Source organism: Hemitrygon akajei, chromosome 7, assembly GCF_048418815.1.
Source record: "Hemitrygon akajei chromosome 7, sHemAka1.3, whole genome shotgun sequence".
Taxonomy (NCBI): Eukaryota; Metazoa; Chordata; class Chondrichthyes; order Myliobatiformes; family Dasyatidae; genus Hemitrygon; species Hemitrygon akajei.
Genome location: NC_133130.1, coordinates 76389514 through 76413531, shown reverse-complemented (window position 1 = coordinate 76413531; position 24018 = coordinate 76389514). Strand labels below are relative to the sequence as shown.

At 40.2% G+C, this 24018-nt stretch overlaps 1 protein-coding gene across 1 annotated transcript; it reads left to right on the top strand.

Moving 5' to 3' along the window:
- On the top strand, positions 1-22201 carry cnrip1b (cannabinoid receptor interacting protein 1b). Its single transcript, XM_073051251.1, has 3 exons — positions 1-424; positions 1170-1314; positions 20695-22201. The coding sequence occupies exons 1-3, from the start codon at positions 246-248 to the stop codon at positions 20857-20859; spliced, it is 489 nt and encodes a 162-aa protein (XP_072907352.1). The 5' UTR covers positions 1-245; the 3' UTR covers positions 20860-22201.
- Positions 22202-24018: the final 1817 nt, after the last annotated feature.

Below are 24018 nucleotides of genomic sequence, written 5' to 3'. Positions count from 1 at the left end.
CTGCTTACAGGAACAGCAGTTCATTAGGCAGTGTCCCACACCGGCAGCGCAGTGCTGACGTCTGTGCATTGTAGCCTCGGATTATGTGTGCAATCAAAGTGGATTTAGCCCGTGCAGGTTGATGCCTGCAGTCTTGGTAGTGTTGTGCGCTTACACCCGAGATTTCCACGGGCTCTGAATGACCAGGCTAGAGTATACCTTACGCCCGGCTCATCAGCATCATTGAGACGCCCTCGTTGCCCATCATGGACGAAGTGCCCAGTTTGGTGAAAATCGGCGTCTCTTTGAAAATCCAACCCGGTGACGGGCCGGTGTATTTCAAAGTCGACGGACAGCGATTCGGGCAAAACCGGACCATCAAGCTGTTAACAGGAGCGAAGTACAAGATCGATATTGTGCTAAAGCCTGGGATTGTATCAGCAAAGTGAGTATAAAAGGTTACACTGGCGAGAGTGTTCATCACTCTGCGTGAGGGGGTGTAACAAGGTAAACCCGCTGTTTTTTTTTCTCATCTCCAGGGTATTATTGCCTTTATGATCTGCTGCGCTTGACAACAGCTGTTCCCTGCCCTGCCTTGCTCCAGGTGTAAAGATCCTTGGGACCATCCTGTGGGCGTTTAGCGGCTGAGCTTCCGAAAGGAGGCGACGCCAGTTGTCATTTGATCCCCTCCTGTCAATTAGTGTTTCTTAAAATCTGACCAGCCGGTGCTTATCTGCGCGCAGATGCCTGCATCTAAATAAATGACCATTTCGGAATTTCACGCTGCAATGAATTTTCTTTTAATTCCCGCGCACCCAAATCTAAAGGCCGGAATTTCAAATTTCAAATAGCGGCGTAAGGTGCACATGAGACTGCAGAGCAGGTTATGGCTGATACAAGACCCAGCCCCATTGTCATCAAAAGATCCGCTGCCCCTCCCCACGCCAGCAGCACGTAGCAAAAACGGAATGGTTATACTGCAATTACATATTTGTTATTCCTATTGAATGTGTAAGTTATCTCTTCACGTCCATGACATTTCTTGCATTATTAATAAAATAGTGCAAACGGCACGATCAGCGTTGATAGACAGCCTATGGCATTCACTGTCGTTCGGAGCATTGTCTGTGACAAATCATAATGCACCCAAGATGTTGAGATAACTGAAGGAGGATCCTGTGTGATTGCAGGTCGATGATGATTGGGGCTGTACTTATCCCCCTAGAAGAGAAATCGAGGAACCCACAAGTGGTGAATTATACTGGGATCTATGACACTGAAGGAGTGGCTCACACGAAAAGTGGGGAACGCCAGCCTCTACAAGTCAACATTCAGGTTAAAAAAAATAAAATGTCATTCCAAGTCAGTAGCTTATAATGCCATTCCTACACTGTGTAGCAGGACTCTAAACTTGCAGAGATTAGCAGTTCAACAGTAAGTGATTTTAATTATTAGCTACTAAATCTGATTTGAACCAGAGCAAGAAATAAAATAGGAGGATCAAATGCTGAAGTAGGGAAAGATATCAATGATAAATGAGAGTTTCACTTTCATGTCAATGTTTAATTCTCAAATTTGGGGGGGGGGGGGAATATCCTCACGATTTGGAAAAGTAACTTAAGCATTAATCTATTTTATAGGATGTCAATGTTTTTCATGGATAGTTTTACCACGTTGTGCACTATTAAAATAAAAATCCCACTCTATGTAAAGTCATCTAATTCAGAGAATTGCAATAGTAGAGATTTGAAAGATAAAATCTGACAACAAATCTAAAAGCGTGTGAGAGAATTTGAAATACAAATAGTCTTGTAGCCCTATGATTTAAAGAAATTGCTTTTTCATTCTTGTTGTTTCCATGACATAATCTGAAAGCCAGAAATGAATGATCTTCATACATAAGATCATAGGAAAAAAGAAATATGAGTAGGAGTAAACCACAAGGTCCTTTGTGCCTTCTGTGTTTTCAATAAAATCATGGCTGATCTGACCTTTGCACACAACTCAGACTGATCCTTCTTGCCCTCGATTTCACTGTACAGGCATTCCCGTGATTTATGAAAGGGTTATGTTCCTGGGAAAATATAATCAAGCTCACTCAAATTAGGAAAGTTGGAGAGATGCATTTTGAGTATTTTTGCATACTGTTTTTGATGGAAGGTGGCACATTAGTCATTATACCAGCCAGAAAATTTATATATCAAGGATGCCTACCATTAAGAATCTGACATGCAACAAAAATTTTTAGAGAGAGCATACATAAATCGAGGAGAACTTGGATTCCAAAAAAATTTCTCATCCTTGAATATGCTTAACGGATCATTAGCACAGTGTCCTAAGGTAGAAAATACCAAATATTCACAATGCTCTGAGTGTGCACAATGTCTGCCTCGCGACTGATGTTTCATTTTCACATTGCCTGTTGGTAACAGACTCCCTCAATGGTGGAAACATTCTCACCCATATCCTGTCAAGCCCTTCAAAATGTAATATATTTCAATAAGGTTCTCCATCATTCTTCTCAATTACATAAATTAGAGGGACTTCCATTAATTTTCAACTCCCCATCCAGGAATCAAATTAGTTGATGCCTATCAGGTATGAGAAACAATGATAACTTATCTCATAATTGACCAAAGAATATGATCAGAGAATGGAGGATCAAGGGGCATGTAGCAGAATATATTGTTAGCTGGATTCAAGCCAATAAGCAAATAGGAGAAGGTAGACAACAGTTTTCTGCACAGATTAAGTTCAAGTTCCACTTTAATTGTCATTCGACCATACACAAGAATAGAGCCGAACAAAACAGCCTTCCTCCAGAGCCAAGGTACAAAACACAGTACCAACAATCACACACAGTACACAGCACATAAAATTATGATAGCAGAAAATACATAGTTACAAAAAATATAGATAAAAACCATATAGCCCAAGTCTCTGAGTGACATAGCCTGTAGATTGATGGTGCGTGGATGTTGTCCTGGAGCTATGTTTCTGCAAGAACAAGTCCGAAACAGTTCCACCTTTCATGTAAGTTCAGCTGCAGATGAATGCAATCCAACTTGTTCTTCCAGCAAGCAAACACCAACGAGCAGAACCAACAGAAAAGGGAAGCACCCAACCCGGCACACAGCCAGCTCCGGCATCTCCTTCCCCAGTGTCTGCAACAGGCAAGTGCCAAGGCATGAGGGCATGATCTGTGCAACAACCAAGGCCTTGCACCTCTACTTTTCTGAGCTTAGATTAAGCATTTAATGACTTGCCCTTTACAATCAAGAACATCTCTTATAAATTTGAAGATGACAACAAATTATGTGTGTGCTGGGCCAGAGAGGATTGCAGTTGGAGAATAAATGAAATTGAAGTCAAAAGTCAAAGTAAGTTAAAGAGAAATTTATTACCAGTGTACATACATGACAGCACATACAACCCTGGGTTTATTTTTCTGTGGGCACACTTATAGAACACTGTAAACAGGATCAATGGACAACAAACTGTGCAAATGCAGGTATAAATAAATAGCAATAAATAACAAGCATGAAATAAGATAGGAGAGATAACAAGATAAAAGTGGAGTTACACCCTTTTGTTCAAGAGCTTGATGGTTGAGGTTGAGTAACTGTTCTTGAACCTGGTAGCTCAAGTCCTGGGGCACTTTTTCCTTCTACCTGGTGGCTGCAGTGAGAAGAGAGCATGGCCTGGGTGATGAGATCTTTGATAATGGATGCTGCTGATGCACCATCAATAACTCTCTCTGAGACGTGAAGTCGAGATATCGGCTTTTATTGACTGGAAGAAAGAACAAGCAGTAGTTGACCACTATACTACATCCTGTGTCTGTAGGGCTCGGAGAAACTCGGCGCTCGATTCTCCAGGCCGCTGCCGTCGCGTAGCTAAGTGATGTCTTGCGTAGACGGTGTTCACCAGCCGCAGGTACTGTCTTTTGAGGGCGTCCAGTGCCCCTTCGTAGGTCGGCAGGCCTCTGATAAGTGAGTAAACTTTTGGGGTGACCTTCGAAAGGAGAATTCGGTGCATAACAGCGGGGTCAGTTGCACAAATCTCCTCCAAGTATGATTGGAAGCATGCAAGCCAGAGTTCAAAGGCAAGAGCTGCTTCAGGGGCTTGGGGGTCCAAATCCAATCTTTCCGGACGTAAACGCTTTCCATGTTTTAAAACTTCCAGTCAATAAAATTGATGCACCATCAATAACTCTCTCTGAGACGTGGTCGAGATATCGGTTTTTATTGACTGGAAGAAAGAACAAGCAGTAGTTGACCACCATACTACATCCTGGAGACTGAGGGCCGGGCTCAGGCCTCAATCGCCTTTATACCGGGGTCTGTGGGAGGAGCCACAGGAGCAGTCAGCAGGTGGGGGGTGTCCAGACAGGTATATGTAGTTCACCACAGCTGCTTTCCTACAGCAACATTTCATGTAGATATGCTCAGTGGTTGGGGGGAGGGGAGGTTTACGCATGAGGTACTGGGCCAAATCCACTACTTTTTGTAGGATTTTCCACTCAGAGGCATTGGTGTTCCCGTCCCAGGCTGTAATGCAGCCAGTCAGCACACTTTCCACCGCACCTCTATAGAAGTTTGCAAGGTTTTTAGTGACATGCCGAACCTCCGCAGACACCCGAGGAAGCAGAGGCACTGTCATGCTTTCTTCGCAATGCTATTTATATGGAGGGTCCAGGACACGTCTTCTGAGATAGGGATACCCAAGAATTTAAAGATACTGACCCTCTACACCTCTGTTTCTTCAATGATTACTGGCTCATGGACCTCTGGTTTCCCTCTCCTGAAGTCTACAATTGGTTTCTTGGTCTTATTGACATTGAGTGAGAGGTTGTTGTTATTACACCACTCAACCAAATTTTCAGTCTCCCTCCTGTATGCTGATTCATTGCCATCTTTGATACAGCCCACAACAGTGGTGTCATCAACAAACTTGTACACGGTGTTGGAGCTGTACTTAGACACACAGTCTGAGAGGAAGTCTGGAGAAAATTCTGAGACGGCTTTTAATAGGTTACAAAATTAGCAAACAAGTGGCAGCTGAGGTTCAACATTGATAATGTGAGCTGATATATTTTGATAGGAAGAACAGAAAGGATGGAGGGTAATTACCCCTTATTTAGGCAGAGTAGAGGAACAATATGATTTTGTTTGCAAATATACCACTCACTAAAATTTGTACAGCTGGTTAGTAAGGCCATAAACCAAAGCACCAACAGTTGCTGTATGAGGAATTGAATAACAAAGTAGGGAACCACAGAAGTATCAGACCTTGGTGAATTAACATCTGGAGTACTGCATGTCCTTGTGGTTCCCATTTCTAAAAAAAGAATATAGATATACTGGAGAGGCCACAGTGGAGGTTTACAAGGATGATGCAAGAACTACAAAGCTATGCATTACTAGGAAGAAATGAACAAATCATGCCCCATTGCTCTTTGGACTGAGGTGCAGACTAACAGAGGTCTTTAAAATGAAAATAAATGTTTGTGTTAGAGTGGATACAGAGCCAATTTTCAACTTTTGGGGAAAACAGTCAGTAGACACAATCACTATAAGATAGTCAGCAAGATATGCAAAGGAAGAAAGTTGTTTTGCTGAAGAATAGTGAGAGTGGGCAATTTGCTCTGACAATGTTAGTTGAAGTGAACTTATTGATATATTGGAAGCAACACTGGACAAGCAGATGAGTGAGAAAGGACGTCTTGGGGAAGAATGGGAAAGATCTGAAATGAGCATAAATGCCAGTGCAGACAGGTTGAGCAAAGGGGTTATGTCTGTGCTATATAACCTATGCAATACCATGCACAGTATATCTCCGTTACAAATCCTTTAAATCAAGTAAATTCAATCAAAGTTGTATATCATAGGCCAGATGTGCTTCTACATTGGAATGAGATTTCCTTATTCCTGGGGGAAAAAAGCAGAACATTCTGAAAGCACTCTGGCAAGTTAACCAGCCGAACCTAAGCAGAGAGACACAGAATTGATATTGCAGTTCAAAGACCTTTCATCAGAACTAGAAAAAGTTAGAAGACAAAGTAGTCTTAAATTGCAGAGAAAAGGAAAGCCGGAGCTGGATTGTTTATTGTGTGGTGAATAGAAACGGAGATTGATGTTGCTTTGTGATGGTGGTGTACTTCCTTCATCCACTTTGTCTTTCATAGAGTAATGATAGAATTCTTCTTGTCCTTGCCTTCTACCGTACCAGCCTCCACGTTCAGTCGACCATCCTGTGTAATTTTCATCTCCTTCAATGTGATGCTACTTCCAGACATTCTCTATCTGCCCTTGAAGCATTCCACAGAAACTGTTTTTCTCAAAATCACTGGTCCACAATACCTACTCTCTTGCAACTATGGGAGATGCAGCTATATGTCAATAATTAATTGATTGAGGAGATTTGGTATGTCACCAAAGATTCTAGCAAATTTCTATGGACGTTAGCTGGAGAACAAGCTAATTGTTGCAGTATTGCCTGGTATAGAGCCTCCAATGTGCAGGATCAAAAGAGGTTGCAGAAGGTTGTGAACTCAGCCATTTCCATCACAGGTACAACCCCCCCCCCCCCTACCATTAAGAGCATCTTCAAAAGGCGGTACCTCAAGAAGGCCACATCCATCATTAAGAACCCTCACCACTAGGGCAGGCCTTCTTCTCAGTACTACCATCAGGAAGGAGGTTCAGGAAGCTGAGGACCCACACTCATTTATTTTAGGAACAGCGTCTTCCCCTCTGCCATAAGATTTCTGAATGTTCCATGAACCTATGAACATTACTTTGCTATTCCTCTTCTGCACTGTTTATTTATTTATTGTGGACTCCAATTCATTGGGCCGTCAGTTAATTGGGGCAACCGTTTATTGGAAATAACTCTTTTAAAAAAAACAAATTGAGAAAATAGCTAGAATTCCCTTCATTTATTTGGGACTCTATGCCACTCAATTAGTGCAGAAGACTTGCTGCCTTTAGACACTACATTGTGCTTCCAGTGAACCATTTTTCGAATAGTGTCAGTTGTGTGTGTTTGTGTTCAAAAAAACCGTGATATTTCTGTAACTGATAGTTGATGAGAAATGAACAGTAAGACAATTTCGAACTGTTTTGCTCACTGTGGTTTCAAGCATTCAGGCTTGGGGATGTCAGAAATGGTCAATGGGAAAATGAAACGATTTCACTACTTCAGTAAGTTAGGAACTAGAAAGAATTTGAAGGTATTGGCAATCATCTTGAATGTTACAATGAAAACGTAGATTTGGAAGATGCAATCATCGATAGCATTGTATGAAGGCAGTCCATCATTTGCACTGAGTATTTGTGCTGATTTTGTTCACTTACAGTCAAAAGAATGTGACTAAACGAATTCCTCCATCAATAATTGTTAGGAACTAATACACAGTTTTATAAAACCGTAGTAGTATTGGTAATGTTCTAATTTGTCCTGTATTTCATTTAAATACATAATTGCCTTTTTTTTTATACCTTTTTAAAGTTTTCCATGAGACTTCAGATAATTGGGGCAGCCAGTTAATTGGGCCAAAATGTACTGGTCCCAATTTGTCTCAATTAACTGAGATCCACTGTGGTTATTTATTGTAAATCACACTGATTTATATGTCTTATACTGTACTACTACTGCAGAACAATACACTTCACAACATATGTCAGTGATAATAAACCTGATTCAGATACTGCCCTGTTACCTCTTCCCTGCTCAACATCCAGCTGGCCAAACACTGCTTCCAGGTGTAGCTCATCGATTGGAGAAATAAAATACAGATCAAGTGACCACTTTGTAAATATCACAGTCAGTCAGCAAGGATGATCTTGAATTTTTAATTACCTGTCACCTTAATTCTCCATCCCTATCCCACTCTGATTTTTCAGCCTTTGGCCTTTTGCATTGTTTAAATGAAGCCCCACATAACATTGAGAAACAACATTTCATCCAGGTGCCCTACAGCTCACAGAACCTAGTAGTGAATCAATAGTTCCAGATGACCAGTTTTTCCAATTTGTATGAAAACACTTATTGATCCAGAAGTTTAACTCAGCTTTCTGTCTCCATCGATGCTGTGTAACCTGCTGAGTATTTGCAGCATTTTCTGACTTTTATTTCAGGCTTTCAGCATCAACCAATTTTTCTTCTATTTCTTTCTTTGCTCCTTTGTCAATAAAGATCATTATTCCATTTCCCTTCATTATTATTATTATCTGTAGTCTCATGACAACTTTCCATGTTCCCTGGGCAAGGGCACACAGATCGATCTGAAGAACGTAATTTAATATCCTCATGCCATTTAATCATTCATCCATTCTATTCAAGTCAAGTTTGTTGTCATTTCGACCATAAACTGCTGGTACAGTACAAAGTAAAAATGAAACAACGTTCCTCCAGGACCCTGGTGCTACATGAAACAATACAAAACTACACTAGACTATGTGAGACAGCACAAGGCTACACTAGACTACGTAAAACAATATAAAAACTGCACTATGCTACAGACCTGCACAGGACTATATAAAGTGCACAAAACAGTGCAGTTCTTCATACTTATTGCTATTTATGGACTAGGCCTTATTTGACACAAAGCGTGGTTAATCTATTTGTTACTGAGATGATGTGCACTTCCACCTCATGAAAGCCACAACATTTTTATTTCTGGGTTTTACATGGCCTTCAGCACCATGTTAATGAAAATCCTGAGATCATAACTGAAATCAGCCAACACCTACAATGTACTGTTCAAGAGGGGAATGACTTGCTTGATAAAAAACACTTTATTCTATCTCATCCTCTTTCAATGATTCTTTTAATCATCTCTTGTTTTTACTGTGCGTAGCAATATTAGAGATGGTAGACTCAGAACAAAGGGAAATAATCTGAAAATTAGGGTGATGCTTCAATGATTTTTGTCAGGAAGTAAAATGGAATCCTTAAACACTTTTTCCCAAAAATCTACTGACACTGAGCCTTTGTTCTAAGATTCAAACCTATGTAAGCATAGAGTAGCAAGGTTGACAATATCAGATTACCTAGATCAAAGTTCAAAGTAAATCTTATTATCAAAGTACATATATGTCACCATATACAACCCTGGGATTTATTTTTTGTGGGCAGACTCAGCAAATCTATAGAATAGTAACTACAACAGGATGAATAAAACATTGACCAGAGTGCAGAAGGCAAGATGTGCAAATGCAAATATAAATAAATAGCAAAAAAAATAACAAGAACATGAGATAATGAGATGAAGAGTCCTTAAAGGGAGATCGTAGTTTGTCGGAACAGTTCAATGATGGGGCAAGTGAGAGTAGTCATCCGCTTTTATTCAAGACCCTGATGGTCAATGGGTAGTAACTGTTCTTGAAGCTGGTGGTGTGAATCCTGAGACTCTTATGCCTTCTACCTCTCTTGCTGACAGTGAGTCAGAGGTTGGTGTTAAGACACCACTAAGCCAGATTTTCAGGCTTGCTCTTGTAAGCTGATTCATCACCGCCTTTGACTGGGCCCACAGTAGTGGTGTTATCAGCAATCTTGAATATAGCATTGGAGCTGTGCTTAACCACAGAGTCAGTGGTGTAAGAGTGAGTAGAGCAGGGCACTAAGCACACAGCCCTGTGGAGCACCTGTGCTGGTGGAGGTCATGAAGGAGATGTTGTTGCCAATCTGAACTGACTGAGGTCTGCAAGTGAGAAAATAACAAGTAAGATGACGTTAAGATGCAGAGCAAAGCAATGTATGGTTGAAAAGTGGATTGGACTTGAGAACCTGATTAGCTTACTTTTGCATATGACTATAATAAATCAATTTGATTTAAATTTGAACCATGTATAGATCAAATTCCAATCCAATTGTTTTACTATGGTCACATGTACCAAGGTAGAGTGAGAAACTTTGTATTTTGTTGCCACCCATACAGATCATTTCCTTATTACAGTGCCTTGAGGTAGCATAAGGGAAAATAATAACAGAAAGTGCATTGCAGGTAGATAATAAGGTGCAAGATCATAATGAGGTAAATTGTGAGATCTTATTGCACTAAGGGACTTTTCAATAGTCTTACAACTATGAGACAGAAGTTGTTCTTGAGCCTAGTGATACTTGGTTTCCAGTATTTGTATCCTCTGCCTGATGGGATAGAGTGGGGTCTTCAATTATGTTGGCTGCATACACAATTTTATTAGTCCTTGTTGGAGATAAATAGCAAAGCATAAGCTTTCAATGTATATAATTGTATACTTTCCATTTGAATCCAAAAAGCAGTTGAACAAAGATATCAAAATATTATCATCTGCTAGAGAAGCAATACTTCACAGGCAATGTGCAACACAGCTAGTAGAGCTGTGTCCTCACAATGACAGAGGCTCAGGTTGAATACTGATATCAAGTGTTATCTGTATAGAATTTGCATGTTCTCCCTATGACTGCATGTTTTCCCCAGGTTTCTTTGGTTCCTCCCGTCCTAAGGACTGATGGGTAGGTTAACTACCCCTAATGCCTGTAGAATCCAGGGGTTTTGGTGAAAATGTGGGTGTTTGTGTATGTAATGTCCTGGTTAACATTTCTACTGTTATGCTGTAGTATTTCATTTCAGCAATTTTGGGGTAGAATGTTTTGGTTTCAGCTAGAGATAAGATGCCATATTGTTCAACTTAGGAATGTCGTGTCAGCCAATCAGCATGGTGGGGATTGGGAGAAAGTTCTAGAGAGAGCAGGGTGGAGAGATTTTTGTGATGGACATTCTTTTTGGGTTTTCTTTTTGGCGGGAGCTGCGGAACGGGACAGAAGGGAAGATGCCGCAGGATGGTGTAGGGAGGAGAAACCCCGTTGCACAAAGTGCTTTGTGCAGATGAATGGCTCCAAGGAGGAAGGGCCTGTACACCTGAGGGAGTGCCAGTTTGTTTGAGATTGACTTTGAGGGAAGTTCGGAATGTGGTGTGTGCTTTCACACAGACGTGAATAAGAGACAACTCCCGTATGGGATCCAACGGTCATTGTGCACGTTGGACTCCTTTAACTGTAATGGGCCCTTTTATTTATTTTTCTTTTCTTTTTCCTATTAACTGTTTGATAAAGCTGAAATTTGTAAATATGATTTCTTTATAATTTTATGCAGTGTACAATCTGTTATTCCTTGCCAACTGACAGTCGTGTATTGGCAGCATTTACACAGCATTCACTCAGCTTGAAGTTTCTTTGATCGGAACATCACAATGTTCCTGGTTGGTTTAACCCCAAATCATACCGGCCCTAGATGTATATTGTTTATGAAAGGTGGCCTTCTCACCGCTGAGTCACGAGGCTGTTAGCAGAGCTAGCTAACAAACCAAGTTTATATATGAGCCCGGTGAGAGGATTATATGTATGTGTTCATGTATGTCTGTGAACATCTGTGTGTATGTACATGTATGTGCCCAAGTGTGTGTGTTTGTGTATATCTGTGCATATGCCCATGTATCTGTGTGTGTGTGTGTGTGTGTGTGTGTGTGTGTGGATGATTGAAGGTTGTTCCATCAAAGAAAATGTGATCAACTGAGAAAAGGAGAGGAGTGTGACCAAGGGATGATCACAAAAATACATCTGGTCTTACATAAACCCTTTGCAGCAACTTCAACATTTATAGCTGTCCAGTAACGTGGCACATGGGTGAATTAATGTAGGATTACGTTTACTGAATGGTTGATGGTCAGCAGCTTCTTGGTATGCCAAGGGAGCTGTTCCATCATACCATGAGTATTCTGATGACTCAGACAATTCAGGAAATTCTTTAAAATTGAATGGACAAGGAATATACTAATGTAAAGTTAACCACGTGTTGTCGCATGGCCTAGTGGATAAGGCATCGGTCTAGTGATCTGAAGGTCACTGGTTCGAGCCTCAGCTGAAGCAGCGTGTTTGTGTCCTTGAGCAAGACTCTTAACAACACATTGCTCTGCGACGACACCGGTGCCAAGCTGCTTGGGTCCTAGTGCCCTTCCCTTGGACAACATCGGTGGCGTGGAGAAGGGAGACTTGCAACACGGGCAACTGCTGGTCTCCCATACAGCCCTGCCCAGGCCTGTGCCCTGGAAACCTTCCAAGGCACAAATCCATGGTCTCATGAGACTAAAAAAAAGGTTGCCTGAAAAAAAATTAGCCAATTTGTTTTCTACAGGTAACATTCTTGATGTCATGTTAACACCTTTTTTCATACACTTGTTCTCTTACTTTGTGTTCAAAGCTCAATGCTTTTAGTTCCACTTCCATTATACAAGCCACAAATAGAATGACATCTGTTCTTGACATCTGTTTCTGTGACAGAACTGTTATGATTCCTGTCATTAATTCTGTTCTATCTTGTCTTTTACTGGTCTTTGCTTTAATGTTATAATAAATAGAAATAACGGTGTGGAACACTGAATAAATTTCCACAGGATGAGAAAATTCTAAATCAGAAGTAATGTTATGGATGGTGAATGCCTCAAAATAAATCAAGTTGAAATAGATGAGAGCCTTGCTGGTCTGTGCAGGTTGGAGGCTTATATATTGGAAACAGCAGCCAGAAATATTAAAGCATTGATATTGGAAACAGCCAAAAAATCAGTATTAATATATCGTATGTTCTTTAATATGCAACAATTACAGAGGCAAGATTTTCACCCCTGAGGTTAATTGGTTTGTTTGAAATAGCCAATTCCATATTTTATGAAATTGCATTAGCATTCCAGAATATGAGACATTTGTTAGTTGTTTGTTAGGCTGCCAAAAAGCATGGGTACCGAGTTTAAGGGGCTGCTCCAACATTAGCAAACAAGTTTTGGACAATATACTAGTCAAATAATACTGAGACCCCAGGGAGGAGAGGGAGATGCAAAAGCCTCAACAGAAGAAAAAAGAAATTAAAAACAGAAAACGTTGGGAACATTCAGAGGTCAAGCTGAATCTGTGGAAAGAGAAACATAGCTAATGTTTCAGGTTGAAGTCTTCCAGCGTTTCTTGCTTTTATTTTAGATTTCCAGCATCTGCAGTCTTTTTCTTTATTTTTGAGGAAAGCAAGGATCTACTTTGTGTAGGTAGAGCTCTAGGCAACCCACCAGAGCCCTCTCCAGGAGGATCTGGGAAATGATGGCAAGAGGACTCTGCATGCAAAGTCATGGATCAGTGTAATCTAAACGTCACCACAGTGCCATATATGAAAACGTGAGTAAAAGTTCATGATTAAACCAGTTTTGGATTTTATTTTCTTCACATAGTCAGATCAGAATCAGAATCAGGTTTATTATCACCGGCATGTGCTGTGAAATCTTTTAACTTAGCAGCAGTAGTTCAATGCAATACATAATATAGTGGAGAAATAAATTATAAATAAAATAAAAATAATTATAATAATAAACAAGTAAATCAATTACGAATATTGAATAGAATTTTTTTAATGTGCAAAAACAGAAATACTGTATATTTTTTAAAAAGTGAGGTAGTGTCCAAAGCTTCGATGTCCATTTAGGAATTTGATGGCAGAGGGGAAGAAGCTGTTCCTAAATCGCTGAGTGTGTGCCTTTAGGCTTCTGTACCTCCTACCTGATGGTAACAGTGAGAAAAGGGCATGCCCTGGGTGCTGGAGGTCCTTAATAATGGACGCTGCCTTTCTGAATCACCGCTCCCTGAAAATGTCCTGGGTACTTTGTAGGCTAGTACCCAAGATAGAGCTGACCAGATTTACAACCTTCTGCAGCTTCTTTCGGTCCTGTGCAGTAGCCCCCACCCCCATAGCAGACAGTGATGCAGCCTGTCAGCATGCTCTCCATTGTACATTTATAGAAGTTCTTGAGTGTATTTGTTGGCATGCCAATCTCTTCAAACTTCTAATGAAATATAGTCGCTGTCTTGCTTTCTTTATAACTATATCGATATGTTGGGACCAGGTTAGATCCTCAGAGATCTTGACACCCAGGAACTTGAAGCTGCTCACTCTCTCCACTTCTGATCCCTCTATGAGGATTGGTATGTGTTCCTTCGTCTTACCCTTCCTGAAGTTCAGCTCTTTTTTCTTACTCACGTTGAGTGCCAGGTTGATGCTGTGGCACCACATTTTCACTAGTTGGCATAACTCACTCCTGTACGCCCTCTCGTCACCACCTGAGATTCTACCAACAATGGTTGTATCATCAGCATATTTATAGATGGTATTTGAGCTATGCCTAGCCACACAATCATGTGTATATAGAGTAGAGCAGTGGACTAAGCACACACCCCTGAGGTGCGCCGGTGTTGATCGTCAGCGAGGAGGATATGTTATCACCAATCCGCACAGATTGCGGTCTTCCAGTTAGGAAGTCGAGGATCCAATTGCGGAGGGAGGTACAGAGGCCCAGATTCTACAGCTACTCATTCAGGATTGTGGGAATGATGGTGTTAAATGCTGAGCTATAGTCGATGAACAGCATCCTGACCTAGGTTTTGTGTTGTCCAGGTGGTCTAAAGCCGTGTGGAGAGCCATTGAGATTTCGTCTGCTGTTGACCTATTGTGGCGATAGGCAAATTGCAATGGGTCCAGGACCTTGCTGAGGTCTGCACATACTTAGCCGAACGATATAGCAGCAGGTGATTATTAATGGGTTCACAAAGGTCTAACACAGCCTATCCGACATAACCACAAAAACATTCAAAGATTCAAAGTACACTTATTGTCAAAGAATGTTTAAATTATACACCTTGAGATTTGTTTGCTTACAGGCAGCCACAAAGCAAGAAACTTGAAGAACGAAATTTTAAGAAGAGAATGAACATCACAGGAGAGTGACCAAATTCAGGCAGACCCTCACCTCCGGTCCTGGTACTTGGGCTTTCCAGTCTATCAGGACTGGTGCTTAAATTGCCCAAGCACCAGGTAGTGCCTCGCTCTTGGACCTGGATCCCAGCACAGTGACACACATGGGCCGCACAGCCTGAAGCTGTTCTCGATTTCACTAAGCGATCCAAATTTGCACCCGGGTTAGGTGGACGGCCATTGAAACTCTTCCACATCAACTCCTCTCCAAATCACTCGCTCCAACTGCAACAGTGATATCGACTCCGTCTGCGACCTTGTCTTGAACACGTTGTACCTCGGCTTTGCGATGCTCCTGCATGGCCCATCCTCCGAATCAGCTTCACCTCTGCTTGCTTCATTATTGTTTGTGGTGAAAGTTTACCACAATTAATAGTCAAATTACCAACTCAAGTAATCCGGACAAAAGGATTAAAGACACAAAAGGTGAACAATGTTGAGGATGAACAGAAGGAATTTACATTTGGTGTTAATGAGACAGGGTCATCTGAAAAAATTACTTTTTGTGTAGGGGGTGTAAATCTGTGCATGTTAGTAGATTCAGGAGCCAATATGAGTGTGAAAATATGTGGGGGAAAAACTTAAGTCAGAGAAGATAAAGTGCCATTCATTTATTCGTAAGCAGAAGAGAAAGCTGTACCCATAGTCAGCTGGTGCATCACTGGGGTTGAAGGGGGTGTTTGAATGTGAAATAAGTATTGGAAACAGAATGGACCAGGCACAATGGACCATTGTGATAAAAGGCAATGGTGAACCAGTCCTGGGTAGAGAAACTGCTACAAAACTGGGTGTGATAAAGACTGGAGAAAAGGTGTTGGTAGTGACAGATGTTAAAGAGTCACTTTGGCTGCAAGTGACCCCAAAGTGTTTGAAGGGGTAGGAAAGCTGAACACTAGGCAGATCAGTCTGTACATTGATCCAAAGGTAAAGCCAGTGGCCCAGTCACTGAGACACATACCTTACAACTTTAGGCTGTTCAGAAAAAAATTGAACAGCCAATGAAAATGGACATTATTGAGAAAGTTGAAGGCTCAACTACTTGGGTTAACCTGTTAGTAATTTTACCCATACCCAATAAGGACATCAGAATGTGCCTAGATATGAGAAGGGCAAATGAAGCAATTGTGAGGGAGAGATATCCCATTCCAACTATTGATGAGGTACTACAGGGTATGAATGGAGCTGCAGTGTTTAGCAGACTAGAATTGAAATGGGGCTATCACCAGCTAGTACTAACACCAGAATCTAGAGTCCATATCCCATCATTTACCTCACATTCATGTGTCTATCTAAAGGCTCTTAAAAGTCCCAAATGTATCTGCCTGTACCACCACTACAGGCAGCATATTCCAGATATCCAATACTCCCTGTAAAAGTCTTGCTTCTCATATCTTCTTTAAAATTGCCCCTTCTCACTTTACATGCATGCCCTGGGGGAATGCATTTCAACCTTGGGGAAAAGATACTTTCTGTCTACTCTACTTATGCTTCTCATAATCTTATAAACCTCTATCAGATTTCACCCCCCACCCCCAAGCCTTCAGCTCTCTACAGAAAACAATCCAAGTTTGTCCAACTCTTGTTATATCACATGCCCTCTAATCCAGGCAGCATCCTGGTAAACCTCTTCTCCATCATCTCCAAAGCCTCAACAAACTTTCTGCAGTAAGATGAATATGCAAACTCCAGATGTGGCCTTACTAGAACTTTACAAAGCTGCAGCATAACTTCCTGACTTTTGAATTCAATGCCTTAACTAATAAAGGCAAGCACACCATATGGCTTCTTTACCACCTTATGTAGCTTTCAGTGAGATCCCAATCTATCATCACTCATGTAATATTCTATTTTTATACTTCTCCTATCACACTCATATTTATCCATCTTCATTTCATCTGCCTACTGTATTTGCCTACTCAATCAACCTGATTTAATTGCTTGAAGCCTCTCTACTCACAACTGCTTAGTTCTGTGTTGTCAGCAAATTTGGAAATGCTACGTTGTGCTCCAAAAAGGGCCCGAAGGATCATTGGGGACCCAAGTCACACCAAACACAAACTGTTCCAGCTGCTACCATCCGGGAAATGGTATCAAGTATAAAAGCCAGGAGCAACAGGGTCTGGGACAGCTTCTTCCAGCAGGCCATCAGAATGATTAATTCATATTGATACAATTGGATATTGACTTTCCTGTTGTACATACTATTTATTACAAAATACTATAAATTACTGTAATTGCACATTTAGACAGGGACTAAACATAAAGATTTTTACTCCTCATGCATGTGATGGATGTAAGTAATAAAGTGAATTCAATTCAATTAACCGAACTATTGATACATAATGAGACTATTTGGGTTCCAAGCACTGAGCTCAGCCATACCACACAGGTTAACGCCCACCACTCCAAGAAAGGCCCGTTTAATCCTTGTCTGTCATTTCTATCGATCAACTAATTTTAAAACCTGGCGAAATGGTCTCATGGTCCATGTAGTATAATTTGTACACAATATCTTGCATGGGACTTTCTCAAATGCCTTCAGAAAATACAAGTGCATACCAACTACTGACTCTATTCCTGTACTTATGTCCTCTTAAAAACTCCAGTGAGTTTGTTAAAACATGATTTCCCTTTCACTGATCTGTGCTGGTTTTATTTATCCTAATGATTATATTGTCCTGTTATCACATACTTTATAATAGACTCAAGTGCTTTCTGTATGGCAGATACTGAGCTAACCATTCTGCAATTCTCTGTGTTTCTTCTCATTTTTAAATGGTAGGGTTATATTTGCTACACTCCAATCTGCAGGAAGTATTCCAAAATTTATAGAATTTTGGAAGATGAAAATAATGTATCCACTATTTCCATGGCTACCTTTTTGGTACTCCGGTATGCAAATGTATTGGTTTTTTGACCTTTCAATTTCGCCAGCACTTTTTCACTAACATAGTTTCCTTGAATTCTTCTGTTCATTAGACTCTCCATTCTTTAGAATCTCCATGAATCATTTTGTGTATAATCTCTTCTTTTAGATTGCGAAGATGCATTTGACTTACTTTAAATCCTCCACTGTCAATATCCTGGGAAATACCTCTGCCCACAAACTCAACTGGACCAGCCACATAAATACAAGAACAGGTCAGAGACTACAGATCCTGCAATGATCAGCCTTCTTCCTGACACCCAGTGTCCTCCCACCTTCTACAAGCCACAAACCAGGAGTGTAATGGAATACTCTCCTCTTGCCTGGTAGAGCTTAGTGACAATCACACTCAAGAAACTCCTCACTGCCATCTTCTTAAGGACAACTAGGGATGAGCAATAGATGTTGCTCTTACCAGTGGTAGTTGGGTCATAAAAATCAGTAAATAAATAAATAAATAAATAAATAAATAAATAAATAATCATTCTGTCATTTCTTTGTTCCCTATTATAGATTCTCTTGTTTCTGCCTGTAAAGAACCTACATTTGTCTTCACTAATCATTTCCTTTTCAGCATGCTTGTATCCTTAGTAGTTTGCCTAATAATCTATTTTTGTTGTCATAATCAATTTGTTAGTCCTTTTTTGCTGAATTCTAAACTGCTGACAATCCTCAAGTTTGATTTTTTATCGCAACTTAATTAACTATTCATTGGATCTAATACTACCATTAATTTCTTTTAATTAGCCATAGGTGGGTCACATGCCCCTTTGTGTTTTTGCAGCAGAAAGGAATACATTGCTGTTGCAGTTTCTGCATTGGTTTTGTTGTATATTCACCACCATGCCTTTCAGTGAAGTTCCATCCGTCAGCCCACTTCTCACACTTTCCTTTGTTTAGATTTGTGACTTTGACTTCACATCAATTTATTTAACTTCCATCTTAATGAAGACTTCTGTCATGGTTATTTTTACCTAAAGGATCCTACAAAACAAGATTATCAATAAAACTTTGTCCTTCCATAGAACAAGATCTAATGTAGCCTTTTCGCATTGTTTGCTGAACATGTTGATCTAGTAAACCTCCTATACATTCCACAACTTTATCCTCCTCCTTCACACTGATAACTTTGCTTATTGTATATGTAGATTAAAATACCCCATGATTATTATATTATCTCATTACACACACCTAGAATTTCCTGGTTTATGCTACGCCCGATATTACAACTACTCTTTGGTGGTCTTTAACTCTTACCACCATTCCTGCCCCTTCCTTTTTCTTAGCAAATCCCCAAATCGATACTCATTCCAAACAGCTCAGCACATCTTTGAAAACAGCTTCTGCTCCATGGACTCTGTCTACACTTCTCGCTGCCTTGGTAAAGCACCCAGCATAATCAAAGACCTCACACACCCCGGACATTCTGTTTTTGCTCCCTGTGATCAAGCAGAAAATACAAAAGTCAGACAGCATGTACCACTAGGCTGAAGGACAGCTTCTATCCAACTGCTATAAGAATATTGAATTACCTGCTAGTATGTTAAAGTTAAGCCAGCTGGTGGTGCACCTGTACTGGGCTTTGAGGTAACTGGTCCCAGGTTTGAATCTGGCCAGCTCTTTGCACGCTTTCCACTTGTGCTGGGTTTTGAGCATTGAGCTAGCAACTTGGCCTCATAAAAAAAACAGACAAAAATGCTAAAGAAACAGCAAGGTTGTCTCCCGAAGCACCACAAGGTGCAAAGAGGAACAACGACGATGTTAAGGTGGACTCTTAACTTCACAATCTACCTCATCATGGCCTTGCACCTTACTGTCTGCCTGTGCTGTACTTCCTCTGTAACATTTTATTCTGCATTCTGTTACTACTTTGCCTCCTGCTTTCCCTCAATTGACTAATGTAATGAAATGATCTGTAAGTATGTTATGTAAAACAGAGTTTTTCACTATGTCTTGGTACATAAGACAATAATAAGCCATTTTACTAATTTACCAATTTGCCTATATAATGATTTACTGAGCCAAAACCACCTATTACTACTATACTGGTCTCCTCCCTTATTACTGTTTACACCATCTCCTTCACAAATCACTTATTCTTCCTAAATGTCAAATATCCTTAACCATTCATTTCCAGGTTTTGTTCGACCAGCAGCCATGATTATATTGTAAAAACTTAAATCATACTGTTTATTTTGACGTGTGCCTTATTGAAAAAGCTGAACCTTACATACTGCTCTGATCACTACAGGATATTACCTCAGCCCTGTATGATGTGGTGACCGCAGAAGCCGCAGGGCCAATCAAACTTAAGCCCTGGACAGGGGATTCTGATGAGCTGCTGTTGGCAGCCTATGCCCCAGTAGGGGTGATGGGTTTATGAAGAAGAAGAAGAAGACGATACCTAAAAAAGGATTTAATTTGCCTGGGCTTATTGATGCATACTGTTGGTAGTATCTGCATGAGGAGCTAACGCAAGAAGGCAACATCTATCATCAAAAATTCCCATCATCCAGGCCATGCTACCTTTTTATGGAAGGAGATATTGAAGCCTGAAGTCCTACATCATGAAGTTGAAGAAGAGATGCTTCCCTCAACCAATTTTTGAACCATAACCGTAATCATTACCTCAGTAGAATGAACGTTGACCACTTTCCACTACAATAAGTTTTTTCTTTGGTTCTTTTGGATTTCTTTCATATAATATTTTTATTGTGAATGTTGCACATCTATTACTATGTGCATGTGATGCTGCTGCACTAAGTTTTTCATTGTAACTCTGCATACGTGGACTTGTGGATGTGACAATAAGCTTGACTTCGAGTAACTAAAGTAATTCTACTCACAGTCTAGTAACATTTCCTCCTTAGGTTTGGGTTTTTAGATTTGGCTTCGAAATGTATTATCCCAATGAACCACAAGTGCTATTAAAACATTCTTTTCTCTCCTCTCTCTCCAGTTCAATGACATTGGCACCTTTGAGACTGTGTGGCAAGTGAAGTTCTACAATTATCACAAACGGGATCACTGCCAGTGGGGGAACAGCTTTGGCTGCATCGAGTATGAGTGTAAACCCAACGAGACTCGCAGCCTGATGTGGATCAACAAGGAAATGTTTACCTAAGATGCAGTATTAGGAAAAATCACTTTAAACATTGGCCTAGACAAATGATCATTGTCTACGTATTAAATGAAAAACCCAAGCCTTAACATAGACACATTTGGGTTGAATTTGCACAATGTGCTATTGATATTGAAAACATTAGTACTCGTGTGTAATTGATTTACTTACCATTTATAATGGGAGTTTATCCAAGTATTTTAAATGGATGAGGAATTTGATACACATGTATTTGATATAAACATTATCAGATTTATGCTAATATCACTCAGCAGAATTTAAACTCCAGTATCTCAATTCCGTTACTAACATTTACATTATAAGACAATAGTTAGGAGAGTAAATCATTGAAAAATGTCTTTGGGTAAGTTAATGTACAATGTTTTTTGTCTATTATCCTAACCAGCTATTCAGAATATATATTTATTTGAGGTAGCAGTTAGTGATTTTAAACTTGTTCCTAACATTATACAACATGATCTCCTCTGCACTGTAAGAGAGAGTAAATAATTCTGTAACAACATTTCTTTCATGTTATTCTCAGAAATAGACTGAATGGGATGCTACATTTTGTTACTTTGCTCTGTGCTGAATATTTTTTGGTCTACCTCTGGTTGATGCTAGTGATCTGGTGATGAACTGTGGGAGTAAGCAATGTCTGTGTTAGCCGAGTTATCATTTGAATAAAAAAAACTAGCTTAAAATATTCATGATATGCAATGATTTTTTTGTGTATTTACTATTCAATATATTTTGTAATGTAAGATTTAATGATTTATGTTGTGTTGCTGTGTAAAATCACGGAGTTTGTATAATAGATGTGACTGTTCTTTTGTAATGTTTCCTGGTTGGTTTGGTCGGTAATGGGAGGGAAATGTAATATGTATTATTTGTTGATAATATACTGTAAGAACAATTCTGTATGCATCAATAAGCCCAGGCAAATTAATTTTTTTTTTAGCTGTGTTCTTCTTCTTCTTAAACCCATCACCCCTACTGGGGCATAGGCTGCTAACAGCAGCTCATCAGAGTCCCCTGTCCTGAACTTAAGTTTGATTGGCCCTGTGGCACCTACTGTCACCACGTGACTTCATGAATTTGCAAAGCAAAGATCCTTCCTCTTCCAGAGATGAGGTCTTTGGAGTTTGTGTAGCTCTGAGTCTTTATGGGATGGGGTTGTTAGCCCTATGCCCACCTCTCCTCCTTTTACAGCCGGGCTTGAGACCGTGCTGGAGGTTTTTTAGATACCTAGTACCAGTAATTAAAATATTGTTACGTATAAACACTGCTTTATTAACTTTGCTGGTATTGAAATGGAAAATAAACAGATTTCCAGAGACAACAATCTTTAGTTATCTTGCCACTTCTTATGTTTTGATTAAGAATTCTGAGTTTGTTATATCCTGGACTGTCATAAAACAAGTACCCATGGTGAGTCAGGCACATAACAATAGAAAGCCTACTGTGAGAACAACAAAAGCTTTTGCCTGTGTAGTTTCTTTAAGGGTGAGTAAATACATCAAAAAAATTAAGAACATAAAAAATAGAGGCAGGAGTAGGTCTTTCAACCTCACTCCTGTTCCACAACTCAATAAAATCATATAGCTAATCCTTTACTTCAGTGTCACCTTTTGGCATTAATTTGTTGGCTCCCTTCATATCAAAATTTCTTTGAATCTCTTCATTGGATAATCAACCTCCAAGAGCTTGTGAGCAGAGAATTCCAAAATTCACTCCCCTCTGGATGAAGGAGATTCCTTGCATTTCAATCATGTAAATTATGCTTCAGTTTCTTGGTACCAAACAAAGGTATATTGGAAACTAGGAAATTATAGTGAAGGTTAATGGGCCCATTATTATCCTACAACTTTGTTAAAGTCACATAAAGAGTGAAAGAGGTATTTACAGTGTGCGCACAACAATGACACTTAGTTTCCTCTGCAGTGCATACTGAAACTGACCGTTCATTTCAGTAAGTCATTCCCTACTGTTATGTTGCAAGCTTTTGAAATTCATTGAGACATAGCACTACACAGCCTAGAAACAGGCCCTTCAGCCCACCAAATCCTTGGTTAAACATCAAGCACCCACCTTCATTAACTCTCCATTTTGCTTACTATATTATCAACTTTCTCCATATTCTAATACTCAGGTGCATGGTAGGGACAGCCTGCACATCCTTGGGAGACGTAAGGAAATCAAAGCCCTCAGAATGCGCAAACTCCACGCAGATGGCGCCAGAGTTCAGGATTGAACTTAGGTCACTGGAGACCTGAGGGTGCTCCCCAACCAGCTGTGGTACTGAGCAATTACCGGAGCTGGTCTTTAACAGGATATACCAGAATGCCAACAATGTTCTACCAGCTGCTGGGGTTATTGGCCCTGAATAAATGGATGTTGCAATGATTGAGTCTTGTTGGGGTGAGGGGAGGTGTTAAGAATTGCTGTGCATGGGGGTAGAAATGCATCTGGAGCATGATGACTATACCTGGGAGCCAAGCCTATAATGAGGCACTCCTGGGGATGGAGATCCCCACTGGCACTCAGAGAGTGCCTGCACCTTGGAAAACCCACTCCCATGGGCATAAGTGAAATCTCTTGTCTTTAAATTAAGAGTCTGAATGTTCTCCCTAATGCATTAGTGAGTGCCATACTCTGAGATGAGGCAGGGATTAACAGCTGAAAAAAGTAGTCACGAGACTGGGAAGCTGAGATTTGACTGCAAATCCGAACTTCATCTCCCAAAAGAAAGCAAAACACGCATGGAATTATATTTTCAGTAAGAAGAGCTTAGAGAACTCAATGAGGATAAAGAACGTAGTTTGAATGTTGACCATTTAAAAAGCACAGGAAAACAGCTTTGGTATAACCTAGTTGTCTGTGAATAAATAAGAATACTACTTTTCAGATAATTGAGTTTGAAGCTCTCATTGTAGATATATTTTACATGTTGAATTACTGTTATTTGGGGGATTTTTATGCTGGAGAATAAAATCAAGGAAAACAAAACATCTCAATGAGAAACACAAAGAAATAGATTTGAAATTGCTGTACTTTGGTTTGTGATGGGTATTCACTTCCTGGGGCAAAAGGCTCTTGATGTTTTGCGAAGCTTGCTTTCTAAACACAGCAGGTGCCATTTGTAAGATCAAACAGTTGGAA